This window comes from Miniopterus schreibersii (assembly GCF_964146895.1).
Source record: "Miniopterus schreibersii genome assembly, chromosome: 13".
NCBI classification, from domain to species: Eukaryota; Metazoa; Chordata; class Mammalia; order Chiroptera; family Miniopteridae; genus Miniopterus; species Miniopterus schreibersii.
The window spans coordinates 54931666-54950797 of NC_138113.1; the positions used below are offsets into that span (position 1 = coordinate 54931666).

Genomic DNA, 19132 nt, shown 5'->3' on the forward strand with positions numbered 1-19132 from the left:
GGGGAAAATCAAGTGAAATGACCAACCGTAAGCTTCTGAATTTTCCCCGTCAGCGAAGAGTGCAGACCAACATGCTGAAAGAGGGAAGGTCGGAAGCGAATTCGTAGGTTTGCTTTCTGTCTATCACAATGTTTCTAAATATTAGGGGAAAATCATGTTAGTGTCACATTATAAAGTGAAATCTTGTCCTCATCTGAAAAATGACAAGTCCTTTAGGTTAATATTGAAGAGAAAATCCAACTTCATCTCATAATTACAAATCACATTTTTTAAGGGTCCTCATTGAGGCATTAATAAGATTACTACCTATTTGATAAACAGACAAGATGCAGAAATTTAAAATAAGCACATCTAAGGGAAGGGTTAGGATTTAATTTTAACCATTTCTCACAACATGTCAATAAAGACTTGACTTTTAATATTAAAATGCACAAACTATAAGCTAGAGATTTGGGTCAAATAGACAAAATATACAAAAGGATAATATAATAAAGAATTTGCAAATAATTAAAGGCACATTTTGTTGCATGAAAACAATTTGAAAATGTAAGGCAATAACTCGACTATAAGCAAGTAAACAAAATGAAAAGGGCCACCGACAAATCTATCTCAGCACAGTTAAGGGACCCTACTTTTCAACTCAAAGTGCCTCTCGGCTCAGGCTTCAGATTGCAACCTGTCCTCAAACTTGATCAGAGTGTGAGACACCTGATGCCAGCAGGGCTCTCAATGGGTGTTAGTTTGGTACTTCAAAACAGCCATGGCTGGCTGGTCATGCTTTGATAAACCCTTCATTTTCAATGACTTTTTATAAGTTTTAGGCCAAAAACATACTGAAAAAGACATATTTATAAAATAGTTCTACTTTAAAAAACCTTCAATAATTTACTGGGTATTAAAAAGCCTGATATTTTGGGGGACCCACTGTTTCCTCACATCTGTTATACACACAAAAAATTCCATCATAAATCACATTATGAATAAGAGGCCGGAATTATAAGACCAAATATATTTTAACAATCACCAGTCTTTCTACATCGACTAGCTTATCGAATTTAAACAAGAGGTCAGCATTATTACTAGCACTAGAACAGAAGTAAAGCAGTATATTTTATTCACGCAAATTCAACTACTCAAGTGGAAGGAGAGGAAGAGCAACGGGAGGGGAGAAGAACAAACAGGGCCTGAGACTGAGCCAACCACGCAACAGGCAACGCACACCTGTGGGCTGAAGGGGCAGAGCCGACTGCTAAATCTCTGGAAGAATGTGTGAATGCTTTGAAGGGTTTCCTAGACCACTGTCAAAGAGATTGCTCCAGTTGCAAGTGTGTGGTGACAGCTTCTTTGACGCCTACTGGAAGCAAACTGAAGAATTACGGGCCACAGAAAAGTGTGGCCTAAGAGTGACAAAATAGAACCAGCCAAAGGGTTGTGTGTTAAAAGTACTGGTGATTTAAAGGGGTTTTGTGGTTTTAATTTTTTCTATCAGAGATTTTAACCTCAAGGCCTCATTTTAGAACCTAACCATATATTAGATTGAACTGCCGAGGACCAATTAAATTGCTAGTCTATTTTTGGAGTGTAAAGATGACATTAACTTTTTTGTGCCCTATAATAAAAATTCCTGTAAACCACAAAGAAAACACAGGTAAGGCCTTACATCATAAAAATGAGTGTGTGAATCAATTTACATGTCCAATCATTGTTGGAAAGTAGTTATTCTGCTATTTCACTATATTCCATGATTTTCTCTAAGAAACTGGTTATTTAAAAACACAGCAAGAACAACAACAAAGGGAATGAATGCAATGATAGCTTACACACACCAGAAGATAATGTCCTGAAAGTGAACTGGAAGGAAAGATGATAAAACTATTCTAGGGGATATAAGGTCATGCAGTCAGAATGAATACTAGGCCAACCATATAATGACAGACGCTCTTAATAAATATTTTCATGTTATTACTGTCAAAATTTACTTGTTCATTTTTAAAAATGTTTACATTCATATTTTATTTATGTTTACACCAAATAAATAAAAATTTGTTTTTTCCAGAGGTACGATTCAAATTGGACAAGGAAACCATCTAATTGACTTGTGCAATAAGATTTCTAAGGATGTAACCTGATATTTGAATAATCAAAGCAGAAGTCATCCTTCACTTGCCACCACCCCAAAGGCCAGCATATCAGTGTGAACGCTGGCTTTTCCAAGCAATAAACTAAAAGGTACTTTTGTCACTTGCCATTATTTTGGTAAAAAATATCACTTCTACTTTATTCCTTATTTCTAGGGTGTAGGGGTTTGATATTGTCCCCAAAGTGTTTGAAAAAAGAAAGTTGACAGAGAATATGAAGAAAACTGAAACAGCCGCCCACACAGGACAGATATGCTCCACACTTGTAGCCAGAGCAATGACAGAGCAGAGCCTAAAGACACCGTAGCAACTTAAAGAAAGGTGGGCTTTGCTGATTTACTGGATTTTCCTACTGCTATTTAAAAGTCCCTCCACTACAGAAACTTTTGTCAGTTCAAGAAAGAAGGCAAGCACTTGAAATGTTAAGTGGAAATACCTATTTAACTGTTATTTACAAAATCTAGCTCCTTAAAAATCACTTTCATGAAATACAGAAAAGAAACTTCTTCCATCCTCATAAGAAATTAACTTACTGCATCTTTTTCAGGGTTGCAGACTTTCACCCATAGGATATGGTCCAAGAGCCAATCAATGGGCTTCTCCTTATAGAACATAAATATGAATTCCACAATCAGAGTGAGGTCTGGTGCTTGAAACATTTTGCCTGAAAAGATATTCCAGTCAGTAACTGTAATAAACCAAACATCAATATGGCTTAAGTGAAACCTACACAACAAATAAACTAAAGTTTGTGCTTTCAATTATAAATCATTATCAATAATGTCCCCACTTGTCTTATCAAAAACAACAAACTTGATTAGCTAAACACTGAGCTGTCATCTGGGTATAAATGGAAGAATTGAATTCCTGATTTTCTCTATTACAAACTCTATCCTACAACTCCTGGCTCAAAGGATTCAAGAAGCAAGTCAGAGATTTTTCCTTCATGTCTTAAGATTCTTCCCATTAAAAAAAGGAACTTAACAGGTGTAGGTAAAAAAAAATAATAATAATAATAATAAATGCAAAAAACTAGGACTCCTACTTCTGTCTTCACTTAAACCTTCACAAGATGTTTTTGATTCTTAAATTAAGTTTGAGATAAATGATCAACAAGATCAAAGGCCCAGCCTCCAATATTTTAAGCTTTATAGCACTACAGGAAGCAAAACGCTATCCTCTGAGTGTTTTTAAAACCTGTACATTTTCTTTAATTCTTCAACTTTCAACATATTCTCTTTAGTTGGATAATTTAGGAATATTAGTGAAAAAAACTTTTAAAATGAGCACTCTGACTAGTCAATAAAAGAAACAAATGAATACTAATTAATCACTGAACAGGAACTTCATGTACTACATCAAACACCAGGAATTCATATTACAAAACTATTAGTTTGCCATTATTTTTTTTAATAAAAAACAATCTTGCAAAAGCAATGGGTTATAGAAGAGGCTTCAGAGAAGTCAGACATGCTAGCCAGGACCATGGCTGGCCTTACATGTGGACACATGGAGCCAATGAGGCTGCCTTGTAGAGCTCGAGAATAAATACTACAATCTTAGAAATCTCTAAATACTACTTTGAGTTAACTTTCATCATTTGCCTAAGCTGAATTTCCTCAAAATCAATCCATTTCCAGAGAACAAAGACAACTTTAAAAAAGAAAAATAGTCCAATATCCCAAGACTCACAGTTATTTCTGAAAAGTAGGTAAGTCGACACTTTTCTTACCAATGAAGCCCAGCTGGGAAAACTCTAGTATCATCCATTCCTCAGAAGCAAGTTGAAGGGCAAAATTTTTCATAGTGTTAAAGTAATTCTGTTTGGCAATAATATCATCTTCAAGCTAAAGAGAGTTAAACAATTACATTAATAAATCAGAAAGGGAAGAAAGATTTTGATAGACCTTCTTTATTATGGAACAAAAAATCAAGCATACTTTATCATGAAAATCAAGTAAACAGTGGTCAGAAATTGTGGAAATACAAAACTAAACTTTATTAAAAGAAAATGAAAATAAAAGGTATATGCACATAGCAAATCAACTAAAGCCCTCCCTTACCGTGTGAAATAACAATACCACCCCATGAATCACTCCTTTTTGGTCGTTTTATAATGCCCAACGTGATTTCACACTACTTTTCTTCTTTTCAAAGGAAAATAACTTTTGTGGCCCTTTTTTTTTTTTGCCTTTTTTTGCTTTTTACATAAAATGCATACCAAGTTAAAGATAGAGTCAAAGAAAAAGCTAGTAGCTTCCCTTCTCTGCCTTCCACCCTGCTAGTTGAGGTGACCAATGTTAGAAGTTGGACGTGCATCCAATCAACACCTTCTGTATGGACATATAAACCCATAAATACTTCCTCCAGGTTCCCATCCACCTCTACGTTTTTATTAAAAAGGGGGTCTTATGAAACTTTTTTATCTTCATATATCATGAGTATCTTTCCAGGTTAATAAATACATATTTAAACCATTCTTTTTAATAGATGTGTAACATTCCATGTTACAGATGTATAATAATTCATTCAACTCACCCTGATCACAAGTAAATATCTAGCTTGTTTCTCATTTTTTGTTTGTGCAAACAATGCTGAACTAACATGCTTCTACTTACATACTTTTCATTTCTGTAGGATAGATTCCTAAAAGTTCCTTTTGCATGTTTTAAAAGACATCTTCAAAATCCTTAAGAAGCTGTTACAGTTCACAGAGTGCCAGGTAACCCCATATGATCTGTCAACACCATGTTAACTATGCTTGGAATTTGTCAGTTCAACAGGGAGTTGACCGAGATCAGCAATCATGAATGTAAGCAAAGACTTCCTCCCCAGGATCTTCTTTCATATAATTTTAAAGTCATGAGATAACTTTAACACCCTAAGAAAACTTTTCCTTTCCTTAATTTCACATTATCATTTCTAGTTACCTGCTAAGTCATTTTCACTTATTTTAGCATTTAGAGTTTTCATGTATTTAAGTCTTGTAAGATTTCTTCTTCCTATCTGTGAAGTAACAGTAGTAATAATTGGAAAAATATGATACTGACTCACCAAATATTTAGTAAGCTTTTATTATGTTCCAGACATTGCACTAAACCCTGGGAATGCATCAGTGGTATTCAAAGGTATCTAAGATACGTTAAATAACAGCAAAATAGGCTATAAAACAGTATGTACAGGATGATCCTGCTCTGTAAAAAAGGGTTATAGTAAATGAATGAATATGTGTAAAACATAAATTGTAAAGAACAGTGCCTGACATATGGTCAGCATGCAATAAATGCTAATTCATAGCTGCTGCTGTTATAATACTGACCCCTGCCGTTACATACTGACCCTGCTTAAGGGGAGTTTCCTTTACCATCCTCTTTCTAAACTCCATCCTTTCCTTAATTTCCTAAATATGTACTTTCCCTCTACTCCACGAAAAAGCATTAAGGTTCCATTAATTTTCTCCTTGGAAAGCAAATTTTAAAAGCATAGTAACTATACCTTTAAATTCTCTATAAAGATCTTGACCATAATGTAAGTATTGATATAGTGGCCCTAGAATAAACAGCAAGGTTCAGCTACAGTAATATTTGGGATATGTTAAAATAAAACATTTTGAAATTATAATCAGACTTCTCTAAGGTACTGAAAGGAAATGTACCCTCTAAATTTAGGATATTGGTTTTTATACACCCAACTGTTGTAGACTGTTGTATATAATGTTAAATTTTGACCCTGCCATCATTTACATCTCCCTTCCTGTGAACCAAGGAAGGGTTCAGGCCCATCTGAAAGCAGCTGGCCCGAGGTAAAATGTCAAGGGAGACAAAATCTGACCTCAGAAAGTCCACCTGCCCAGTGATGCCAAGCTGCTTCTTTCTTTCCTCCCCTCCCAAAGTACCTTCCTACCTCCCCCAGCTCCCAGTAGCTGTCCACCATTTCTATCTGATTCAGGGACTCAGAATCTCTTCTTGACACTTTCATCAAAACATCCTCCTAGGTAAGGATCTAATAAACTTTTTATACTGAAAAAATAAAAAAATGAAGAAAAGAAACCTGATAGGCTTAGTATCTGCATTTCAAACAAGGGATAAAGACCTTGGGTGAAATTAATGAAATTCCAATTAGGAAATTTAAGCTTAAGTCACTTAGCAAAATGAAATTTGAAAGAAATAAGAGCTTCCTAGATTACTGAGATCTCTACCTGGCTAACTTAAAACCCGGATCACTATAGATTTATTCTTTTAGCCATGCTAATAAAACTAAAATATCAGTTTTATTATCCAAATGTAAATATACTGTAGCGTAAAAAAAAACTATACTAATAAGACCACTAAAAAAATATAAGGAAATCCTTCTTTAAAATTTTCCATAATTAAACCTTAGTTCTTTTTAACAGCGGAGAAGTGAGGGTGGGAGAGAAGATAAAGGGATGGGAGAAAAGGAAGGAGGAGATGAGGCACCTTTCAAAGCCCTAAGTGGAGAGCTAGTGCTGGTGATACAGAGAACGGAACTGCAGAGCCCACATTCTCAATGACTAGGACACTCGTGCTCTCCGACAGATTGTTATGATCTTATAGATTTCAGAGGGTTTACGCTTTCAATACATCCTGTGTTAATGAAAATATACCCTTGATATTACTTTTTCTTAGAAGTGTGAAAAACATTAAAGAAAAACTCACACTTACCTGAATGTAAAATATGCCCTTGTCCTGAGCATACATCATCAGAAAACAATAATCTAGGTTTTGCTTTGTTCTCCATCTGAAATAAAAATTTTCAAAAATAAGTTATGAATCAGACTCAAGTTAGGCAAAATAGGATTAAATGTATTACATTTTATAATATATTTTATGACATATAATATTCTACAATATGTACATATATTAGACATAATATGTATATATTACATATACATGACGTAGACACAATATAAATCTATACAGACATAGACATAGAGATACACACACATATAACAATATATGCACTTAGGAGAGAGTGAAAGAAAATTCACTTTTTTCTAATGAAGTCATTATTAAAATGTATTCCCCAAAACAATAATTCTCAAGATGTCTGAGGAAAAAGGAAGTCTACTGTCAATAAAGTTTAGGAAGCATACATATTCCCCCTTGGGAGATATATTAATAAGTATAAGAGGCACTGAAACATCCAGCAGTAAATACATTTGTTGGAGAAAAAAAAGTAATCCAGTATTTTCCAAACTTCTTTGACCACAGGCCCTTTTTTCAGTAATACCTTAATGTCTCTAGGAACTAGTGCTTCAAAAATTATACTTTGGAGATCATTGCTCTGGTGCCTAGGGCTGTGCTTCAAACAGGTAGAAATTAATAAATAGGTACTGAATGCTTAAAAAAAACCAAAGCATCCTATGAAAATTTACAATATTAAGTCCTTTCAGTGAATCCTGGTAGCCTATAAAAACTGACTAATTTTAAATAAGAGAAGCGGTTCTAAAAGCCAAGTGGAAAAAAAAAAAAAGTAAAATAAAAGCTTTGAATCATACTAAGCAAACTTCTCCATAATACTAATGGGCTGTTCTGAATTTAATGAGACTACATAGAATTTTTTACCAACTTCAACCCTAACTTTATGAAAAATAAAATTATATTTATTGAGAAGCAATTAACCAATTATGTGGACATATCTGTCTTTGGGACAAATTAACAACTCAAGAAGTACAATAAATCTCTTCCTCAAAATACCATTTTTTCCTTTTCTCTAGTTACAGAAAATCCAAAACTAATACCAATGTATCTCTTAGATTACTTTGTTTTTGATAATACAATGAAAGCTAAGTCCTTCAATTTTAGAGATTTAGAGAGAAATCCAATTAACTAATTACACTATTACAATATAATTTTGCAGAACAGTATTGTTTTCATAGACAGGAAGGGAGAGTGGGAGAGAGAAACATCAATGATGAGAGAGTTGTCACTGATCGACTGCCTCCTGCACTCTCCCGACTGGGGAGTGAGCCCGCAACCCGGGCATGTGCCGGGATCCTAGGTTGATGCTCAGCTGAGCCACACCCAGCTGGGCTGTTTTTATCACTTTTGAGTCAGTTCTCATTTATGCTGCATACACACATGAGCGTTCTATCTGGACTAACTTCTGAGTTACAGATAATATACTTTTTAAAAAAATACATAATATAGTCTTAAGAAAAGTCATAGTATCAGAGCAGCAGTTATAAACATTATAAAGTTTACCACATTCAACCTCTCATCAGAAACTCCATAGAATTTCCAATAAAATACCCCAAAATTCATGAGCTCTCACTAATTGGCTCAATCCTAAAATGTGCAAAGCTTTGATAAATAAGTACATTTATCATATAATATATTCACAAGGGCAGGGGTTCTAAAAACACAGGCTCACCTTACTCTTTCTTTAGAGTCTCCAAATGTCTCCTTTAAGTTTGTCAAGTCAGGATAATAGCTTTCAGGAGGTGATATTATTTCCACCAAACCAGAACTGATTTCTTTAGAAAACCTATCATGAGAAAGGTTAGTTGAGTTATTTAAGCTCTGTGGGATTTTATTTATCTTAATGCTCAATGTACTTTGTTAACATAAAACACATCAGTGAGGTATACTTTTCTGGTCACAGTGTGTTCAAATGAAGTAGCTCATCACTGATTTGCCAGAAAATACAGATTTTTTTCAATAACAACATTTTAAAAAAAAAAAGCTTAAAAAAAGTATAAAATGCCACTATCCTAAGAACAGCATGGAAATTCTAGGCCAAATGCAGGTATTACTTTCCTAAAAAGTATAAGAATTATAACAAATCAAATCATGGTGTCACAGAAAATAGGAAGTGAAGAAAAACAAAGTAATGAAAATGTGTGTGTATATATGTATATATTTATGCAAAAAGTCTTCAATTTTCAGGAAGGTTTAGTTGTACATTATACACTCTATGTCTTTCTAAACTAGTGTTTCTCAACTGAGAGCACTCCTGCCCCTCGAAGGTACACCGAGCAATGTCCAGAAACATCTGGTCATCATCGCTATGGACAGTACTGCCACCTAGTGGGTGGACATCAGGGATGCTGTTAAACATCCTACTGTGCAGAGGAAAGTCCTCACAACAAAGAATTATCTAGCCCAAAAATGTTAACAGTGTCATGGTTGAGAAACTCTGTTCTAAAGGTTTTTAAACCAGTCTTTCTTAATTGCAATTTCCTTCTCATTTGCATTCTCCTTTATTTCATTTTTGCAAATTTCCACAAAATGCTTGTGTAATTACCTGTCTTTGCATAAATGTTCTTAATTTGCACTTTTTTTTTCTTCTGGGCATGGTTTTCCTATGCACTGATGAAGAAAGGAATTGACAGAATCACTGCATGTGCCCCACAGACCTGCCCATGTGGCCCAAGGGAAGGGGACTGATAATTATTACCCTGGTCCTATATTAAGGAGTTTATACTAAGTTGTACTTATATGAAGGCAGCCAAGAAACTAAGCTCTTATGAAAAAATCTAATAAATGCACAGTTTAATCCTGAATTATACATATTTTAAATCTCTGGTTTTAGCATTTTGATAGACAAAGATAAGAGTCACATTATCTTAAATCTAGAGTTGGCAAATAATTGTTGCTTCTCTTTTGTTTTTTCAAGTAGAAGATAGATCTTTAGAGGGCAAAACCAGATATAATTCAATGAAGAAACCATATCAAGACTGATTTTTTAATATTACTATTAAGACTACCCAGGCAATATTTTAAAAATTAATGATACCTGAAATTTACTAAACTTTCCATCTGTAACCTGCGATGTGCCTTGCTCACAGTAACCTGTTACGCGATCTTTGCAAAACAGATCAGATTTAGACATAGTTTAGCACTGAGGTTTGAAATTGCTAAATGACTATCTGCCCTAACAGCAGAAAAATTTTTGCCTGATAAACAGAGAGTGAAAAATTTTAGTAACCTCATATGACACTCTCTAAATTCACTGTTCTCCAGATTAAAAACTGTTATCTGATAATGTTACATACATATAACATTCAAGTCTTTTCTATATTGAAATACACCAATTTATCACATCAGATAACTGGATAGATATGCACCTACTTTATGACAATTCCCAAGAACCAATTATAGGTGGGCCAATGAACACTGAATTCCAGAGAAATGAACTATAAAAGAAGGCATTATCTTTTAGCAAAAAGCAAAGAGATAATAGTGATGATTATTTTCACTTCCATAATTAATAAGAACTTACTCTTTCTCCAGGTTGGCTATAACACCGTGTACATAATCAATATCTGTCTGGGAAAGAAAAAAAAAATTGTACCTACATTCATTGTTTTTATATTTTTATTTAACTTTTAATACTAAACTCAAAATTAAATAAATGAGTAAAACATTCATTGAAAACATTACATTAAATTTTCAGATAACTTATGAGATTTGCATTTCTGTATTCTACTTTACTGTACCACTACACATCACTGTGTACTTCCTAATACAATAAAGCAGATAACTATGTTTTTATTTTCAATTGTCAATGTTCAGTTCAATAGAAAAAACTGAGCACAGAAACTACTTTTACTTCTTCAGAAACATACACACTATTAGTAATGAATGAGTAACAGCTGTAGCATGCTATAGGGAAAGATTTGCCCACTCGTAATCATAAAACTTGGCTTCAAGACTTGCCTCTGTAGTTACTGGACTGTATAATTTAAAGTAAGCCACTTCTCTGAGCCTCAGTTTCCTACTGAATTTTAAAAAGAAAAAAGTGGGAGGAAATATCTCAGAGATTATGACAGTAAGTGATAAAATGTAATAAAAAGATTAGTTATTATTCTATATTATTATCAAGTTGAAAATGAGAACCCAAGAGAACTTTAACCACAGTTAAAAATAAATACTTATCAGACCTGTGTACTTTCAAATTATATACAAGCACAGATCCAATACCCTATCAATTTTAAATTCAATGACAGCTTACATTAAAATGCTCATTTGTTAAAAGAAATAAATGACACATCAAGTCTGATCTATGTTATACAGACTACCAAAACACTTAAAACTTGAGGAAAAAGAAAGATAATGCTTAACCCTGGAAATTACAAAACTTTTGGATTATAAAATGTTTTATAAGAGGTTTTATGGAAGAATATTTTAACTTTAATTTCTGTTAACTGAAAGTAATTCCTACTTTTATTGTTAAATTTAAAGACTTAGGAGTGAGATACAACTAGAATATAGCCCACAACCCTCTGTACTTCCTTCCCCTACATAAACACAAACAGTAGTGATCTTTTTTTCAATCAATTATCACTCATATGTTTAACCAGTGAGTATCTTACTAACTCATCAGGTACTAGTTTTGGAGAACATGATCAAGCCTGGTTTATACAAACTTTAAGAAGTTCAGCAACAATCTGAAACTCAATTTGATAAGCATTTGCTCAATTGGATAAGCAAGTAATTTGCCTATCCAAGGAAACAGAAATATGAATAGGGCTAGCTCCCTATTTCCAGGAGGCTCTCCAAGAGGGGGCCGAGAAGAACAAACTTATGTGAATGTACACTTATTGCGTCACGTGTAATAAAATTTATGAAATTCAAGTGCTCCATACCTAATACTACATGTAATCCTATGTTGCATGCTAACTGACATAAATAGCAGAAGACTAACCTGAACGACTGTAATTGGTGTCACTTTCATACAACAGAATCAGTCCTTTCTGATATTAGCTGAGGGAACTGTTCTGGGAATCCTTGGAAGGAAGCTAAACATGTAACTGGCCCAGAACACACAGCCAGGCCAACCTGTGTTTCTCAGTAGCACTTCTACTTGTCTCTCCCTCACTCTCAAATGTTGGCAGTAAAAAAGGCAGTCTCTGAGATCTTGGGGCTTGCTTGATTTATGTAAAGAGAGCACTTTTTCCTAAGACATTTTTAAGGCATCTGGAGACTTTTTAAAAGGTAGTATTATCCAATTCTGAGAAAGTCTGAGACTAAAACTAGAATATGTATATTCTAGGGGTATGTAACCGATATGTTTGGGGTAGGTAGGAAGGAAAGTGGCCATACATAGCAAAAGAAGAGCATTTTTCCTGCAGAATAAAGTGTTCATGGTTAAGTATTTTTAGATTAAAACTAGGAGATATTACTGATAATACTATAACATGCATGAACCTTGAAAACATCATGTTAAGTGAAAGAAGCCAGTCACAAAGGACCACATACATATATGATTGCACTTACATAAAATGTCTAGAATAGAAAAATCTATAGGCACAGAAAGTAAATTAGTGGTTGTAGGGGGTGGAGTGGTATTAAGGGGTGCTGGCTAAGGGGTGCATTTTGGGGGTGATGAAAATGTTCCAAAATTGACTTGAGATAAAGGCTGCACAATTCTGACTTTAAACAGGTGAATTGTATCTTACGTGAATCACACAAAAAAAGAGATAGGATAAGGTTAAATTTTTTAAAAAAGTATTTCAGATTGTGCACAGAAACTGTGTGATTACCAGGCCATGCACCTTCTCAAGGATATATAAGGAAAAGATTAAGAAGCATAAAAGCAGGTTCAAATAAGCCACTAATACTGACAATTCACCAATATATACTCATACACATAACAATTCATCATCAATATATATACTTGGCTTAAGAGTCAATTTTACCAGCAGTGTATAAATTAAACGATAATAATAAATTCCAATCATTGTTATTTTAAATCAATGATTTATAAAGTCTCATTTGAAAAGAAATACATCTTTCTAAAAGATCATAGAAGTCAAAAAACTGCAACAAAGTCAACTGATTTCAGGTAAACTTACCATTAAAATCAATCAATATGTGAAATAACATCACTTCTGAATATGCTATAACTGTTGTGTTCTGTAATACTGCAAAGATGTGTGAAATCTAAATCTGAGTAAAAAGATACCTTTAAAAATAAACTATAGATATTTCTAATGGTCCAAAGAATAAAACAAAGTTGTAGGCAAGCTTCTATGAAAGAAAAATAAATGTTGAAAATGTCAGAGAATTGAGGCTGCTGTTGAATAGTTACCCAGATGCAAAGGAGAAAAAAAATATTAAGCTCCAGATCAAGAGAGAACACAGAATTAAGAGACCTAAGTTTTAAATAACTTGAAGGAAGGTAAAAATTGGTTTTAAAAAATATCCTTTATATGTAAACTTACTATCTTCTTTCTAGTCATTTCACTCCACAAATATCTACTTGGTGCCCACACCATAAGCTGGGATATATATATTCACACATACAGGGTATCCCTAAAGCATACACTTTGGCTGCACTAATTCCAATAGGTTAAATCTAAAAAGTAAGAAACATCTACTGAGCTGTCAGCTGTTAAAGTGAGTATACATTTTTGGGGACACCCTGTATATACTGTCAAGCTCCAAGTATAGATTAGTAATTAAATAGACAAGATCTCTGCTTTGTGGAATTTAAACCTAGTAAAAGAGGCAGTCCATGAAAAAAACACACCAATATATAAATATGTATAATTGAGTATTTATTGAGTGCTATTAAAACAGTATGCACAATAGAGAAAAACAGATGACCTATTTTTTTTTTAACCCTCACCCAAGGAGTGAGGATATTTTTTTCCACTGATTTTAAAGAGAATGGAAGGGGGAGGGAGGACAGAAACGTTGATGTGACAAAGACACATGGATAGGTTGCCTCCCACATGCGCCCCGACTGGGGGCGAGGACCAGACCTACAACCCAGTTGACTAGGAATCCTAAGTCTGATACTTCTATTCAAATCTACAAAAATAGAAAACACTAAAAAGAATACTGTAGGTTACCTAATATGTTAATTAGGGCTTTGCTTCTGCCCAGAGACAGGGTATGTGCAAGATAATCTACTGGAATATATCAGACTGTAAAATTTTCTATTTTTGATATGTTTAAAGGGGCATAATATGCTGTTAATAGTACACATATATAATTCATAAATATGCTACATATGTACAAATTGGGAACACACGATCAGTGGGATGCTGAGCAAAGCAGCTTAGATGGCACTGCTATACTGGATGCATCCTGGTGAGACAGGCAGAATTAGCCAAACAACTCATAAGGTGGTCTCAGGGAAGAGGCCATAAAAATAAATATGGTATCTATCACCTTTGATGGTTACCTTCTAAATAACCTCTTATAACTTTGAACCATTAGGTGAACAGTGTTATTCAAACCTTCTCTATTCTCACTCATTTACTGTCTACCCATTCTATCAAGTATTAAAACAAATTGCATTTGAAATCTTAAACAAAGATCATGAAAGGACTTGTTTAGGTCTCAGAAGCCCACTGGTCAAAAGTGCACAGCCTGTGATGTAGCAGGAGGCCAGGCAAGCGAGCACTGTGAGTGGGCCCTAGGTCGCCCACCTGTACAAGGGACAGAGGTTGGAGTTCCCCCCTTTTACAGGTGCCCGAACACCTGGGTGTTATGAGATTGTATGTAGAAGGAACTCTTTGTAGTGTTGATTAAATTTAAGACAATTCACCAAAAAAATGGGTTTCTCCCGCAGCAACAATTTTTCAGTCTTTTTCTCTACATATTTTAGTCTGGATAGATTCTATTGTTATTCTTTAAGTTACTGACCTTTTCCTCTGGTGTGTTTCATCTGTTATTAAGACCTTGCAGTGAACTTTTAATTTCAGATATTCTAATTTTCATTGTTTTACGTTCTGTTTGATTCTTTTATAAATCTTCTATTCCATTCTTTGTGTTTCTTTTAATTACTTGAAAATGTTTAACAGCTGTTTTATTGTCCTTATCTGCCAGCTGTATGACTCTGCCATTTCTAGATTAGTTTCTATTGGCTAGGTTTTATTCTAGTTATAGGTCACTTTTTTTTTCTCCTTGGCATTCTAACAATTTTTATATGATACTGGACGTTATAAATGCTACATTGTTAAATGTACTGATTTTGTTTCCTTCTTTTAAAAGGTGCTGAGTTTTATTCTAGCTGGCAGTTATTTGTGGATCAGCTGATCTCTTATAGAGCTCTTTTCCAGCTTTGCCAGGTAGGCCTGAATCACCACTTCAAGGACAGGTCAGCCCTAGTACTAAGGTGCTGACCCCTCTGGAATCCCCACTGAATGCCCCATGTAATTACCAAGGATGCGCCATTCTGCATAATCAGACCTCAGCCTGTGAGCAAGGGGGACTGGGCAGCTTACAGCTCCCTGATCATTCTTTTCCCAGACTTGTGGGATTTCATCCTGTGCATGTGTGGCCCAATACAACGAAGATTCAAAGGCACCATCATTTTCTGTGTAGCACGCTCACCACCTCCATGATTACCCTAGTGCAAGCCTGCTGGATTACTGCAATAGTTTTCTTAGTAGTCTCCTTGCTTCTGCCCTTTTCAAAGCAACGAGCATGATCCTTTTAAAAGACAAGTCATGTTATTCTTGCTAAAAATGCATATCTACAATTTCATCATGAGAAAGTATCAGACAAATCCAAATTGAGGACGGTCTACTAAATAAGTTACTAGTACTGATTTAAAGTGGCTAAAGCATTAGATGCGTTCATGAAAGACAAGATAAATCAGAGGAACTGCCATGGACAGAAAAAAAATTAAGGAGTCTGAACAACTAAACGCAAGGTGATATTCTGGATTGAATGTTGAAATGGAAAAGTGAACTGAGTTGGAAAAACATGGAATTTGAACAAAGTCTATAGGTTAGCTACTTGTATTATACCAAGGTTAAGTTCCTGGTTTTGAGGACTTTATTATGGCTATGTAAGTTGTTAGCATTAGAGCAAGCTGAGTGAAGAGAATATTCTGTATTATTTTTGTAACTTCTCTGTAAATCTAAAATTATTTCAAAATAGTGTTTTAACTTTAAGAAAAAAGTGAAGTGTCTTCTCTATTCGAAACCCTAAAATGGCTTTACATCTTAATTACAGCAGCAGTCGACAAAACACACCCCGGTGCCTGTTTTCTGTTTTCATAAAGTAAAACTTTATTTGAACACAGCCCCACCCATCATTTACATATCTATGGTTGTTCTGGGGGCTACAACAGCAGGGTAAATTAGGTTCAACAAAGACCGCATAGCTTTCAAAACCTAAAATATTTGCCATGTGGCCTTGTACAAAAAAACTTTGCCAGCCACCTGATTCAGAGTAAAAGCAAAGGTCTTACAATGGCCTGTAGTGTCCTATGACATCTGGCCCACCCCACTCCTTCTCTGACTGCCTCTTACTACAGAACCCCCTCACCTTTTCTGCCCCAGCCACACACGCCTCTCTTCACTGTTTCACAAAATGTGTCAAAGCAATACTCTAACCTTATTCCTCTGCTTAGGTTGTTCAACTCTTGCATGCTTCAGGTCTTTGTCCAAATGTCCTGAGCTCTCTAAGGAATCATCCCCTGGCAGCCCTGTGCTCCCTCCCTTTCCTTTTTACTCTGGCATATTCTCCACAGCACTCACTATCCACTATCTTCTAACATACTATACCAGCGATTTTCAACCTTTTCATTTCATGGCACATGAACTAATTACTAAAATTTCATGGCACAACAAAAAAATATATTTTTTGCTGATCTGACAGGAAAAAAAATAGGTATAATTTTGATTCATTCTCACCGGATGGCTATTATTTGTGTGGGCTGTTTTCATTTTTTTTGACAATCTAAAGGAAAAGAGGTCAGTCCCCCTGACTAAGCAGTCAGGTACTGCATGTTTTTGGGGGTGTTTTTTTGTTTTGTTTTTTTAAAATATATTTTTACTGATTTCAGAGAGAGGAAAGGAGAGGGAGAGAAAAATAGAAACATCGATGATGAAACAGTCATTGATCAGCTGCAGCTCGCAACCCGGGCATGTGCCCTGACCGGGAATCAAACCCCGATCTCCGGAATCCTAGGTTGATGCTCAACCGCTGAGCGACGCCAGACCAGGCAGTACTGCATGTTTTAAAAATTCTTGTGGCTCACCGGTTGAAAATCGCTGTATCATACATTAGTTTTTTCGTCTGTCCTTCTCTAGAATGTAGGTTCATTGGGTAGAGGTATTGTTTTACTCAATGATATGCCTGGCACTTATTATTGCTTCAGTAAATATTTGTTGAATTATAAGCAAATTTTATAGGATACTGAAGATATATATATATCTCCCCAATTTCTTCCCCATTGAATTTGTATGATCTATAACCAATGCATAAGTAAACATCTTAAAATTTAGCTGCTGAAAAATTATAAGCCAAAATACGACTGGTACACCAACACGGTAGTCTGTAATTTAACATCAAGAAAGAAACAGCTAACAACTAGACAGAAAATCAACAAGTCTATACAATAGCGTCATCTCTATCAATACTATCAACCATCTTGATCTAACAAACATCTATAAAACACTCCTCTCAACAACAGCAGAATCCATTCTTTTTAAGCACACATGAAGCCTTGTCCAGGGTAAGTTCTATATGCAAGTCCATAAACAAGCTTTAAGCATACATGGAACTTTGTTCATAGGTTCCATATGCTAGTCCATAAACAAGTACAGTAGCCCCCGTCTCCCATCCACATTTCACTTTCCTCGGTTTCAATTACCACAGTCAATGGTCAGAAAATATTAAATGGAAAACTCCAAAAGTAAACAATTCGTAAGTTTTAAATTACATGACATTCTGAGTAGCCCTGTCCTGCTCCATCCCACCCAGGATACAAATCATCCCTTTGTCCAGCATATCCACACTGTACATGCTACCTGTCTGTCAGCTACTTAGTAGCCATTTTGGTTATCTGATTAATTGTTTCTGATTCAGATTAACAGTATCAACTGTGTTTCTGTTCAAGCAACCCTTATTTTATTTAATAATGGCCCCAAAGCACACTGTAGTGATGCTGGCAATTCAGATATACCAAAGAGAAGCTATAAAGTGCTTCCTTGAAGTGAAAAGGTATACCTGTATAATAAAAACACAGTATTATAAACGGTTCAGTATTATCCACAGTTACATCTACTGGAGGTCTTGGAATAATATCCCCTGTGTGTAGGTGGGAACTACTATACTGATAAATTTAAAAGGTCTGAAATCATACAAAGTCTCTCTCTCTGACTACAATGGAGTCAAATTAAAAATCAGACAACAGAAAGGAATTTGGGATATCCACAAATAGTTAAAAATGAAACAACATATTTCTAAATAAACTATGGGGGAAAGAAGTGATTACAAGTTAGAAAGTATTTTGATCTGAATAAAAATTTTAAAATGACATATCAATAACTGTCACAGGGGAGGAGGGAGAGGGTACTAGATGAAAGAAAGTGAAGGGATTAGCCAAATAACATATACACATAACCCACAGACACAGACAACAGTGTGGTGAAGGCCAGAAGGAAGAGGGGGTGGGGGCTGGGTGGAGATGGGCAAAGGCGGGGGAGGGGGATGGGGACATCTATAATAGTGTCAACAATAAAAATAAAGTTAAAAACCCCCACATATCAAAATTTATGAGATGCAGGTAAAGTGGTACTTAGAGGGAAATTTATAGCTTTAAATTGCCTTTAAGTATTAGAAAGAAATCTCCAACCAATAATCTAAGCATTCGCCTTAAAAAACTAGAAAAAGAGTTAGCCAAAGTTAAAGTAAGTGGAAGAAAGAAAAAAACAGAGTGAAAATCAGTTAAATAGAAAATAGAGAAATGATAAAGTCAATGAAACTAAAACTAGTGTTTTTTAAAGATCAAAGAATAATATCAACTGAATAACACAGCAGGAAGCCACTTAATTTGACAAACAGCCAGCTAGAACTAAAAAGGCCAACAGTTCTTAGAGGGGAGGAAATGAGGAAAGAAAAAGAAAAGGAAGTGGGGACAGAAAAATAAAGACAGGAGAATGCTGTTTAATACTACAATGAACTCTGTAGAATAATTGGACTCTTAAGCCATGTGCATGATAAATACAAAAAAAATTTGTTAAAAATTGACGAAGGTATAGAAAATTATTACTGTGTAATGCC

The 19132-nt window shown here is 34.9% G+C and overlaps 1 protein-coding gene across 2 annotated transcripts in view; it reads right to left on the reverse strand.

The window, feature by feature from the left end:
- The window catches only part of MGAT4A (alpha-1,3-mannosyl-glycoprotein 4-beta-N-acetylglucosaminyltransferase A), a 90750-nt gene that overhangs the window by 12964 nt on the left and 58654 nt on the right, over positions 1-19132 (reverse strand). For both annotated transcript variants that reach the window (XM_081155966.1, XM_081155965.1), the window contains exons 6-11: positions 10383-10429; positions 8532-8645; positions 6821-6896; positions 3871-3985; positions 2672-2802; positions 27-134 (exon numbers count right to left, since the gene is read on the reverse strand). In XM_081155966.1, the coding sequence (XP_081012092.1) occupies positions 27-134; positions 2672-2802; positions 3871-3985; positions 6821-6896; positions 8532-8645; positions 10383-10429 (591 nt within the window). The remainder of the gene's footprint in view (positions 1-26; positions 135-2671; positions 2803-3870; positions 3986-6820; positions 6897-8531; positions 8646-10382; positions 10430-19132) is intronic.